Source organism: Globicephala melas, chromosome 9 (genome assembly GCF_963455315.2).
Source record: "Globicephala melas chromosome 9, mGloMel1.2, whole genome shotgun sequence".
Lineage (NCBI taxonomy): Eukaryota > Metazoa > Chordata > Mammalia > Artiodactyla > Delphinidae > Globicephala > Globicephala melas.
Window position 1 is genome coordinate 104,861,985 of NC_083322.1, and position 12,547 is coordinate 104,874,531.

At 44.5% G+C, this 12,547-nt stretch overlaps 1 protein-coding gene across 4 annotated transcripts in view; it reads left to right on the plus strand.

Annotated features, from left to right (window-relative positions):
* Positions 1–12,547, plus strand: part of HUS1 (HUS1 checkpoint clamp component) — a 36,186-nt gene that overhangs the window by 7,731 nt on the left and 15,908 nt on the right. For all 4 annotated transcript variants that reach the window (XR_004042649.2, XM_030871362.2, XM_060304937.1 and 1 more), the window contains exons 4-6: positions 2,027–2,134; positions 3,377–3,451; positions 6,957–7,056. Coding sequence is in view for 3 of the 4 variants with exons in the window: in XM_030871362.2 (XP_030727222.1) it covers positions 2,027–2,134; positions 3,377–3,451; positions 6,957–7,056 (283 nt within the window). In the remaining variant the exon portion in view is untranslated. The remainder of the gene's footprint in view (positions 1–2,026; positions 2,135–3,376; positions 3,452–6,956; positions 7,057–12,547) is intronic.

Consider the following 12,547-nt stretch of genomic DNA (forward strand, 5'->3'; position numbering starts at 1 on the left):
GCACTTCTGTCAAAAGCCTTTCTTAATACCTTCACTATTATCATCACCACCTTTTTGAACTTTTTCTCTGTTAGACTGAAGAAGTCTGTTTCATTGTTTGTTCCTTTGGGGAATTCTCTCTTGGTCTTTTAACTGGGAGTGGTTCCTCAGCTTCTTCATTTTATTTGTATTTCTCTTTCTCTGAGCTTAGGAGAAACAGTTACCAACTGTGGTCTTAGAAGGCTATTTATATGCGGGAGTGTCCCTGTGTAGCTTGTGTAGGTTTAATATTTTTGGTGTGAGGGCTGCCTTTAGTATGGATGCCTTTTGCCGCTCCTCAGCACGTGTTGGCCACTACCCCCTTGATGGGGAGTGTGCAGATGTGGCGGCTTTTGCTTGTTCCCGGAGCCGCAGCAGTGAGGGCAGCTGGTGCCCCCTCCTGGAGTTCTCAGCGGTGGTGGCGGCTGGCACCTGCCCACCCAGAGCCCACAACAGAAGCTCATGTGTCTTCCCAGAGCCTGCAGCGGTTTGCACGTGCTCCTGGAGCCTGCGATGGCAGTGGCAGCTGGCGCCCACTCCTGACACTCTCAGCGGCAGCGGTGGCTCACGCCCGCCCCAGGGACTCATATAGGTGGTGTTGTGTTGCCTGAAAGTGCGTGTGCACGTGGAAGGAAGCTCCTGTGGCGGCCCCGCCCCTCCCTTCACATGTCCTCCAACAGTGGCACGTTGCCTCTCTGGTGGGCCCAGGTACGCCCTTGGTCATGGCCACACCACACTCCAGCCCCTTCAGGCAGCCCACCCCAGTCCTCTCCCTGGGTCTGAGCTCCGAAGCCTGCGCTTCAGCACCCAGCCCCCACCCACCCCGGCAGACACGTGTCTCAGGCTGGGCAGTGCAGGGCGGTGGCATCTCCCGTGTGTGCAGGTCTCTCTCCATTCTGCCTTCTGTAAACTGGTTGCTGGATTCTCCTCCAAGGTTCTACAGCTCCCCCTCTGTCCAGGCTGATCTCCCTGCCTGTGAGGGGACATCCAGGGTGTGGGCACCTTTCCTCTTTCACAGCTCCCTCCCTGGGGTGCAGGCCCCATCCCAATTCCCCTCTCTGTTTTCTTCTTTTCTCTTTTGTCCTACCCAGTTGCGTGGAGGTTTTCTCGCCCTTTCTGAAGCCTGAGGTCTTCTGCCAGGTTTCAGTAGGTGTCCTGTGAGCACCGTTCTGCATGTGGATGTAGTTCTGATGCATCTGTGGGAGGTGGCGAGCCCGCATGCTGCTCCTCCACTGTCTTGATCACTCTCTTCCTCAACCTTTCTTCCTTTTTCTCAGCTCTTTGCAGTCACGCAGTTCTCAGAGCTAATCTGTATTTCACCTCACAGTATAAGTGTGGTGTGGTTCTAAAGTTACTTAGGGAAAAGTAAGAGAGTAACATATCATGCTTTTCTTTCTTAAAGTGCAGAATATGTTGGGCTGTGGAGTCTCAGAGGAGCCCATGCACATAGACAGGTCGAGTTTTATCCTTCCAGCAGCACACGAGTGTCCTATGCACACAGAACAGTCTCTTGGTCCCTTCTGCATAGCAAGTCACTTGTGCTTCACGACTTTACACTGCTCTTCTCCCTGCCTGGGAGAACACTGTCCCCCTCGTCTCTATTTTCCCATGACTGACAGCTCATCCTTGTTCTGGTCCTATCTGAAACGTCACCTCTCGGAGAAGCTTTTCCTGACTTCCCACTCTAAGACCCTCCTCACATGCTCACCTGGTTGCTGTTTTGCTTTCTTCAAATCTGTAGTGATTATATGTAGTGCACCCAGCTTGTATAGTTTGTGTTTCCTTCCTTAGCCACCTGTACCTCTGGAACAGAGGGAACCTTATCTTATTCTTGTTCACCACACTTCCCAGCTCCTAACAGGACTCCAAGCTGGATACGCACACCATAAATATTTGTTGAATTGAGAACATTCCACTTAGATTTGGTATCAACTTTTTTAGTCTTTCAGTTCTTTTTTTTAAGTGTTGACGGGATGATACAAATAATTTTTAATTTTTCTGTTGGCAGTTATCTGTGTCAAGCAGTAGTCGTGTTGTGACACATGACATCCCTGTAAAGGTTATTCCTCGAAAACTGTGGAAGGACTTACAAGAACCGACGGTCCCGGACGCTGACGTGAGTGATGCCTGGCGTCCTGTCACTCACCACGTATTAAATGGTGTGATTTGAATTCTCTGACTTTAGATAAAGTCTTGCCGTAGGTTTTATTTGAAAGTTGTATAGTGCCTGAAAAGAGATAGTCTTTTTTTTTTTTTTTTTTTTTTTTTGCGGTACGCGGGCCTCTCACTGTTGCGGCCTCTCCCGTTGTGGAGCACAGGCTCCGGATGCGCAGGCTCAGCGGCCATGGCTCATGGGCCCAGCCGCTCCGCGGCATGTGGGATCTTCCCGGACCGGGGCACGAACCCGTGTCCCCTGCATCGGCAGGCGGATTCTCAACCACTGCGCCACCAGGGAAGCCCAAGAGATAGTCATTTTTAAAGGACACTCCCAGAAAAAAAAAAAAAATTGCAGTATTTGTCTTTAGTTGTTCACATAAAACATCCTAAAGTAGCGTTTTACATAATAGGAATGCCCCATTCTTTACAGTTAGGAGAGAGAAAGTCTTGCCCAATAATGCTTAAGTAAAACTAAGGTAGTATTTTGGAGGACCATCGCATTTATCGGGAGTAGCGGTCCTAGGCGCCAGCTTGGGTTTCACAGAACGTGGTTTTTTCCTTTGTCTCGTAAGGAGTGATGCCCAGGGTGTGTGGGAGAGCCTGCTTTAGTTCTCCTGACAGGATTCCCAGAGCCACTGGAAGTAAAGATGATGCCCAAGGGTCAAACTCTTGCTCACGATGTATTGAAGAAGAGACCGTGAAAATACAGTGAATGGAATATTTACTTGGCTTTTGCTAGAAGACATCTTTGCTGGGAAAAAGCCAGCATCGTACCAAGTACTGCTGCAACCCAGTCTGGGCACTGCTGCAGAGACTGGCCCCCAGTGTTTCTGCACAGGGTAGGAGGCAGACCTTGAGCCTGGGTGTGAACCCCTGGAGGACGGCCTCCCCCGGTGCTGAGCCTTAGTCCCCTGGGGCACGTGCAGAGGGCATCTTGGCTGCAGGGCTGCAGTCTTGGAAGCAGGGAATGCCTGCAGGGACATGGTCACTGATGTCACCAGAGGCAGGCATGAGTGAGTGAAGTTGTAAACTTGTTTTTCTTTTTATATTTTAAAAAGGACCTGTATTCAGGCAATTTAAAAACAAGATTCCAGAGCTTTTAAGCGTACACACATTGTGAACAGGTAATGAGCACCTGTCAGTACTTGACTATGTTATGTCAATGTGTTAATACTCCTGATTTTTCTCATTTGCTTTATAGGTTAGTATTTATTTACCAGTCTTGAAGACTATGAAGAGCATTGTGGAGAAGATGAAAAACATCAGCAATCACCTTGTAAGTCCTAACTTCTTGGAAAAGAGCTCCCAAGTGTGTGGTTTTGGCTGCGTGTCCTGGGAGGAGCCTCGTCTGATGGAGTCTTGGTGCCCTGCCATTCACCATGTGGTGTCCGCGTGGGGCGTCCCTCACCCCCTGGCTCTGGGGGCCTGGCTGGTTGTTGAGAGCCTGCAGTTTTACAGGTGCCTATAGCAACCTGCTCAGGTCTTCTCAACTTTCCTCACTCGCATTTGCCCTAGTCCCTCATATCTATATTAATAGTATGTTAAGGATATATTCAACAGTTCTGGCTTTCTTTCCATATGTTCTGGACAGCACATTACATGTTTTATCTGATAATGTTCTGGACAGCATATTACATGTTTTATCTGATAATGTACATATTTTCTTATGATCACTGATGCTGGCCTCTGCTGCTGCCAGATGTCTCTGTGAGCCCAGGACGGAGATCCCCCAGGACACACCCCTCTTCCTGTAGGCAGCTCTTAGGTCAGCTCGAGGGTCATGTTTACTTCCCTGTTTTCTTCTGTGAAGGTTTTCTGCCAATGTCATGAAACGCTATATGTGACAGTGACAGTGTTGGGGGATCGTGTGGGTCATTCTCCTTCCCTCCCAGGGTTCTCCTGAGTTCTGCACTCACCCCCAAAACTCATTCGATTGTGTCCCTGGATGTTTCATTATAGAAACCCCGGTTCACCTGGTGAAACCTTTGCTCTTCGGTGTCTGCAGGCCAGTTACCTGCCACATGGCTGCCCCCTCCCTGCAGAACTCCGCTAGACTCTTGTCCATCCCCACAGCACCGGTTCTTCCCAGGCCCCGTCTCTGCCGTTCACACTTGGCTGCTTCTCTCCCGTTGTCCCCTGGAAAGCACTTAGCCCTTCTCACTGCTCATCAGAATTCCCAGACCTTCTCCCACCACACTGGCTGTAAGCCCCTCCTCTGCCGAGCTGCTCTGTTCAGCACTACATAAGTTACCTGCTAGCACCTGGGAACCCCTCCTAAAGTGGCAGCTTCCTGAAAAGAGAAATTGTCTTAACCGTCTCTGCGTGACAGCCACCCACTGTGGGGTTGCCAGTCAGCACGTGGGTAATAGGTGTTTGCGCATGGACCTGGAATGAAACTTAGTTTCAAGAGATCTTTGGAATTACAAAAGTTTCCTGAAGCCTAGAAAACGTTGATGGGCTGTTTTATCACCGCAGGTGTGCTCGCTTGAGAGTAATTTTCTTCCATAACTTCATCTTTATAGATTTCACTTTAATTTAGGATGGCTTCAGATGAAGCAGTGTGTCCTGGGCAGACATGGGTGTTCTGCTCTGCCTGCCTTGATGTTGATCCAGTTGTCAGGCTGGGAGCTTCCTCTGAGGATACCCTGGGGACCTCCAGAGAGGTTCGAGAGGCCCAGGAGAGAAAAGGCAGGGCGAGTAAGTCAAGGATCCGATTGTTTGTTCTTTTGGTCCAAGGGAAATGAGTCTGCAAAGTCGCTTAGATAAAATCATCAAAGGTGTTTTTCTCTTCCCTGGAGTGTTTAAAAGCCAGAATTTTGTGGAAGTGGTTCCTGCACTGTGAAATACTAAGGGGAAAGTTATCAAGCATATGGAAAGTTGGAGTAGCCAAATGCATAACGAGATCTACTTGAGTAACCAGAATTCTGTGTCTGAAGATTACAGGCAAGAGACCTAAGGAAAATGACTAGGACTTAACACATTAAAAATATCCCTGTCCCGTCAGATGCCCCAGCGGCCCTTGATGAGATGCCATCCTTACCTTACTTCCTTTAATGAGAGACGTGGCCAGTGGGGGTGGGTTGCGTGTACGACTCAGGTAGGAACAGAAAAAACAGGCATGGACTGACAGAAGTCTCCGCCAGGTTTTAAGGCATTGGGCTCCCCTCCAACCAAATGCCAGTTCTGGTTCAGGAGGTCTGCGGTGGGGTCAGGCTGAGTTTCTGACGGGCGCGCAGGGATGCTGTTGCTGTGGTAGACACGTGGGTCGGCGGTGCTTGGTGGTTGGAGCAGTGCTCTGTTGCTTACACCTTATACGTTGTCTCAGCCTCAGAGGAGCCGAGTCCTTGCAGCCACCCTGGGCCCCCTGCTGAGCGGTGCGCCCCGGTGCTGGGTGTTATCCAGCACGAGAATGGCAGCCTAACTGTCACAGTGGCTCTGTGACTTTTTGTGAATCGAGATCATTTATGTTAGGTTCCCAGTGACACTCCGAAGTAAATCTGTCTGAGATTTAGCTGCAGCTGAGCCCTGCGGAGCAGGCCGTGCTCCGCTCACCCATGGCCTCTGCCCCTCTTGCCGCGCCTCTGGAATGGCTCCTCGGCCAGACGACCACCATCACCTGTGGCGGCTCGGTGGCCTCTTGCATTGTTGGTTGAGCAAAATGCTGGCTTGCATGCTGCTGCACGGGCTTTCCGAAGACCTGCCAGGCTTTAGAGATGGCCAGATAGCGACGGTAAAAGGCGAAGTGCAGCGTGCCCTGGGCAGATTGCCCAAATCTTGGTACCTGTATCATGTCGTGGTACCTGTATCTTTCTCTGAACTTAATTTCTAGATTCTGTCCCGTTTAGAGACCCTGTTGGTTGGTGGAGGGCAGAGCTTGAAAGGAAAGGGCCCCTCTGATCTTGGGAGAAGTTCCAGGCACTGTTGGGGCGGGGGGAGGTGTGGCCGGTAGGGGCCACGGCAATTGGTCACCAAGCCCAGCTGTCCTCTGAGTACGGAAAGCCCAGCGGCCACGGGGCCCCGCAGCTTGTTGGAGTCCTGGACACCTGACGGCATCTTCGGGCCTTTCTGAATTTGGAAATCTCACTTCCCAATGTCTGAGTTTATTTTTCAGGTAGATGGTTATGTTCTCCTGATATTCTGAAGGCTTTCTGATTATGTGGAATTGGCAGTTGTAATAGATGGTTTGGTCCATTTATAAAGATAAGGCAGGTGGGGCTTCCCTGGGGCTTCTCTGGTGGCGCAGTGGTTGAGAGTCCGCCTGCCGACGCAGGGGATGCGAGTTCGTGCCCCGGTCCGGGAAGATCCCACATGCCATGGAGCGGCTGGGCCCATGAGCCATGGCTGCTGAGCCTGCGTGTCCGGAGCCTGTGCCCCGCAACGGGAGAGGCCACAACAGTGAGAGGCCCACGTACCGCAAAAAATATAAATAAATAAGGCAGGTGGTGAGCTTCTAACTTCACGTTCTCTTCCGGTTCTCCTCCCTCTGTTTTGCAGGAGTCACACAGTGTCTGTGTTGTCAGAGCTGCTAGCAGGGACCCCCAGCCTCACCTGTTCTCAGGTTTTCCCACGGCGCTCTGCACATGGAGGGGCTGCTCTCCGGGGATTTCTGAGTCCCTGGCTCTCAGACCTTGTCTTCTTGCTGATGCCATGTGGGGCTTGGTGCTGTCAGGAGTGCCCTGCGTCTGGGGGGGCTACCTTGTCACCTGGTTTGTTGGAAGCTGATGTTCACTTTTTTATTTCCTTTTTCCTTTTCTTAACACTGTAAAATACTCAATTTGCAGATTATTGAAGCAAACCTAAATGGAGAATTGAACTTGAAAATAGAAACTGAACTAGTATGTGTTACAACTCATTTTAAAGATCTTGGAAATCCTCCATTAGGTAAGTTTCCTGCTGGGTTATTTCCTCATCCATAAAACCTGGGCTTGGGCTCAGTCTCCAAGAGCCCTTCCAGCTCTTCACATCCTGTGCCTTCTCCCAAAGATTGTAGTTTCTCACATGGGGTGGAGTTAGACATGTAGATGACACTCATTTTCTCCTACTTGTGTGTGTATTAAAAAGTAAGAAGTTTTTCTTTCTTTCTTTCATTTTTTTTTTTACATCTTTATTGGAGTATAATTGCTTTACAATGGTGTGTTAGTTTCTGCTTTATAACAAAGTGAATCAGTTATACATATACATATGTTCCCATATCTCTTCCCTCTTCAGTCTCCCTCCCACCCATCCTCCCTATCCCACCCCTCTAGGTGGTCACAAAGCACCGAGCTGATCTCCCTGTGCTATGCGGCTGCTTCCCACTAGCTATCCATTTTACATTTGGTAGTGTATATATGTCCATGCCACTCTCTCACTTTGTCACAGCTTACCCTTCCCCCTCCCCATATCCTCAAGTCCATTCTCTAGTAGGTCTGTGTCTTTATTCCCATCTTACCCCTAGGTTCTTCATGACCTTTTTTTTTTCTTAGATTCCATATATATGTGTTAGCATACAGTATTTCTTTTTCTCTTTCTGACTTATTACTTCACTCTGTATGACAGACTCTACGTCCATCCACCTCACTACAAATAACTCAGTTTCATTTCTTTTTATGGCTGAGTAATATTCCATTGTGTATATGTGCCACATCTTCTTTTATTCATCCGATGATGGACACTTAGGTTGTTTCCATCTCCTGGCTATTGTAAATAGAGCTGCAATGAACATTTTGGTACATGACACTTTTTGAATTACGGTTTTCTCAGGGTATATGCCCAGTAGTGGGATTGCTGGGTCATATGATAGTTCTATTTGTAGTTTTTTAAGGAACTTCCATACTGTTCTCCATAGTGGCTGTACCAATTCACATTCCCACCAGCAGTGCAAGAGTGTTCCCTTTTCTCCACACCCTCTCCAGCATTTATTGTTTCCATATTTTTTGATGATGGCTGTTCTGACCGGTGTGAGATGATATCTCATTGTAGTTTTGATTTACATTTCTCTAATGATTAATGATGTTGAGCATCCTTTCATGTGTTTGTTGGCAATCTGAATATCTTCTTTGGAGAAATGTCTATTTAGTTCTTCTGCCCATTTTTGGATTGGGTTGTTTGCTTTTTTGTTATTTAGCTGCATGAGCTGCTTGTAAATTTTGGAGATTAATCCTTTGTCCGTTGCTTCATTTGCAAATATTTTCTCCCATTCTGAGGGTTGTCTTTTGGTCTTGTTTATGGTTTCCTTTGCTGTGCAAAAGCTTTTAAGTTTCATTAGGTCCCATGTTTTTATTTTTGTTTTACTTCCATTTCTCTAGGAGGTGGGTCAAAAAGGATCTTGCTGTGATTTATGTCATAGACTGTTCTGCCTATGTTTTCCTCTAAGAGTTTGATAGTTTCTGGCCTTAAATTTAGGTCTTTAATCCATTTTGAGTTTACTTTTGTGTAAGGTGTTAGGGAGTGTTCTAATCTCATACTTTTACATGTACCTGTCCAGTTTTCCCAGCACCACTTATTGAAGAGGCTGTCCTTTCTCCACTGTACATTTCGGCCTCCTTTATCAACGATAAGGTGACAATATGTGCGTGGGTTTATCTCTGGGCTTTCTATCCTGTTCCGTTGATCAATATTTCTGTTTTTGTGCCAGTACCATACTGTCTTGATTACTGTAGCTTTGTAGTATAGTCTGAAGTCAAGGACCCTGATTCCTCCAGCTCCGTTTTTCATTCTCAAGATTGCTTTGGCTATATGGGTTTTGTTGTGTTTCCATACAAATTGTGAAATTTTTTGTTCTAGTTTTGTGAAAAATGCCAGTGGTAGTTTGATAGGGATTGCATTGAATCTGTACATTGCTTTGGGTAGTAGAGTCACTTTCACAATGTTCATTCTTCTAATCCAAGAACATGGTATATCTCTCCATCTATTTGTATCATCTTGAATTTCTTTCATCAATGTCTTATAATTTTCTGCATACAGGTCTTTTGTCTCCTTAGGTCAGTTTATTCCTAGATATTTTATTGTTTTTGTTGCAGTGGTAAATGGGAGTGTTTTCTTGATTTCACGTTCAGATTTTTCATCATTAGTGTATAGGAATGCCAGAGATTTCTGCATTAATTTTGTATCCTGCTACTTTACCAAATTCAATGATTAGCTGTAGTAGTTTTCTGGTAGCATCTTTAGGATTCTCTATGTATAGTATCATGTCATCTGCAAACAGTGACAGCTTTACTTCTTCTTTTCTGATTTGGATTCCTTTTAATTCCTTTTATTCTCTGATTGCTGTGGCTATAACTTCCAAAACTATGTTGAATAAGAGTGGTGAGAGTGGGCAACCTTGTCTTGTTCCTGATGTTAGTGGAAATGCTTTCAGTTTTTCACCATTGAGGACGATGTTGGCTGTGGTTTTGTCATGTATGGCCTTTATTATGTTGAGCAAAGTTCCCTTTATGCCTACTTTCTGCAGGGTTTTTATCATAAATGGGTGTTGAATTTTGTCGAAAGCTTTCTATGCATCTATTGAGATGACCATATGGTTTTTCTCCTTCAATTTGTTAATATGGTGTATCACATTGATTGATTTGCGTATATTGAAAAATCCTTGCATTCCTGGAATAAACCCCACTTGATCATGGTGTATGATCCTCTTAATGTGCTATTGGATTCTGTTTGCTAGTATTTTGTTGAGGATTTTTGCATCTATGTTCATCAGTGATATTGGCCTGTAATTTTCTTTCTTTGTGACATCCTTGTCTGGTTTTGGTGTCAGGGTGATGGTGGCCTGGTAGAATGAGTTTGGGAGTGTTCCTCCCTCTGCTATATTTTGGAAGAGTTTGAGAAGGATAGGTGTTAGCTCTTCTCTAAATGTTTGATAGAATTCGCCTGTAAAGCCATGTGGTCCTGGGCTTTTGTTTGTTGGAAGATTTTTAATCATAGTTGCAATTTCAGTGCTTGTGATTGGTCTGTTCGTATTTCTTCCTGATTCAGTCTTGGCAGCGTTGTGCATTTCTAAGAATTTGTCCATTTCTTCCAGATTGTCCATTTTATTGGCATAGTGTTGCTTGTAGTAATCTCTCACGATCCTTTGTATTTCTGCAGTGTCAGTTGTTACTTCTCCTTTTTCATTTCTAATTCTATTGATTTGTCTTCTCCCTTTTTTTCTTGATGAGTCTGGCTAATGTTTTATCAATTTTGTTTATCTTCTCAAGGAACCAGCTTTTAGTTTTATTGATCTTTGCTATTGTTTCCTTCATTTCTTTTTCATTTATTTCTGATCTGATCTTTATGATTTCTTTCTGCTAACTTTGGGGGGTGTTTTTTGTTCTTCTTTCTCTAATTGCTTTAGTTGCAAGGTTAGGTTGTTTATTCAAGATGTTTCCTGTTTCTTAATGTAGGATTGTATTGCTATACACTTCCCTCTTAGAGTTGCTTTTGCTGCATCCCATAGGTTTTGGCTCATCCTGTCTCCATTGTCATTTGTTTCTAGGTATTTTTTGATTTCTTCAGTGATCACTTCGTTATTAAGTAGTGTATTGTTTAGCCTCCGTGTATTTGTATTTTTTACAGATCTTTTCTTGTAATTGATATCTATTCTCATAGCGTTGTGGTCGGAAAAGATACTTGATACAATTTCAATTTTCTTAAATTTACAAGGGCTTGATTTGTGACCCAAGATATGATCTATCCTGGAGAATGTTCCATGAGCACTTAAGAAAAATGTGTGTTCTGTTGTTTTTGGATGGAATGTCCTATAAATATCAATTAAGTCCATCTTGTTTAATGTATCATTTAAAGCTTGTGTTTCCTTATTTATTTTCATTTTGGATGATCTGTCCATTGGTGAAAGTGGGGTGTTAAAATCCCCTACTATGATTGTGTTACTGTCGATTTCCCCTTTTTTGGCTGTTAGTATTTTTCTTATGTATTGAGGTGCTCCTATGTTGGGTGCATAAATATTTACAGTTGTTATATCTTCTTCTTGGATCGATCCCTTGATCATTATGTAGTGTCCTTCTGTGTCTCTTCTAATAGTCTTTATTTTAAAGTCTGTTTTGTCTGATATGAGAATTGCTACTCCAGCTTTGTTTTGGTTTCCATTTGCATGGAATATCTTTTTCCATCCCCTCACTTTCAGTCTGTAGGTGTCTCTAGGTCTGTCGTGTGTCTCTTGTACACAGCATATATATGGGTCTTGTTTTTGTATTCATTCAGCCAGTCTGTGTCTTTTGGTGGGAGCATTTAATCCATTTACATGTAAGGTAATTATCGATATGTACGTTCCTATTCCCATTTTCTTAATTATTTTGGGTTTGTTATTGTAGGTCTTTTTCCTTCTCTTGTGTTTCTTGCCTAGAGAAGATCCTTTAGCATTTGTTGTAAATCTCGTTTGGTGGTGCTGAACTCTCAGCTTTTGCTTGTCTGTAAAGATTTTAATTTCTCCATCAAATCTGAATGAAATCCTTGCTGGGTAGAGTAATATTGGTTGTAGGTTTTTCTCCTTCATCACTTTAAATATGTCCTGCCAGTCCCTTCTGGCTTGCAGAGTTTCTGCTGAAAGATCAGCTGTTAACCTTATGGGTATTCCCTTGTGTGTTATTTGTTTTTCCCTTGCTGCTTTTAATATGTTTTCTTTGTATTTACTTTTTGACAGTTTGATTAATATGTGTCTTGGTGTGTTTCTTTTTAGATTTATCCTATATGGGACTCTCTATGCTTCCTAGACTTGATTAACTATTTCCTTTCCCATATTAGGGAAGTTTTCAACTAAAATCTCTTCAAATATTTTCTCAGTCCCTTTCTTTTTCTCTTCTTCTTCTGGAACCCCTATAATTCAAATGTTGGTACGTTTAATGTTGTCCCAGAGGTCTCTGAGACTGTCCTCAGTTCTTTTCATTCTTTTTTCTTTATTCTGCTCTGCAGTAGTTATTTCCACTATTTTATCTTCCAGATCACTTATCTGTTCTTCTGCCTCAGTTATTCTGCTATTGATCCCTTCCAGAGTATTTTTTATTTCTTTTATTGTCTTGTTCATTGTTGCTTGTTTCATCTTTAGTTCTTATATGTCCTTGTTAAATGTTTCTTGCATTTTCTCCATTCTATTTCCAATATTTTGGATCATCTTTACTATCATTATTCTGAATTCTTTTTCAGGTAGACTGCCTATTTCCTCTTCCTTTGTTAGGTCTGGTGGGTTTTTATCTTGCTCCTTCATCTGCTATGTGTTTTTCTGTCCCTCATTTTGCTTATCTTACTGTGTTTGGGGTCTCCTTTTTGCAGGCTGCAGGTTCGTAGTTTCCGTTGTTTTTGGTGTCTGTCCCCAGCTAAAGTTGGTTCAGTGGGTTGTGTAGGCTTCCTGGTGGAGGGGACTAGTACCTGTGTTCTGTTGGATGAGGCTGGATCTTGTCTC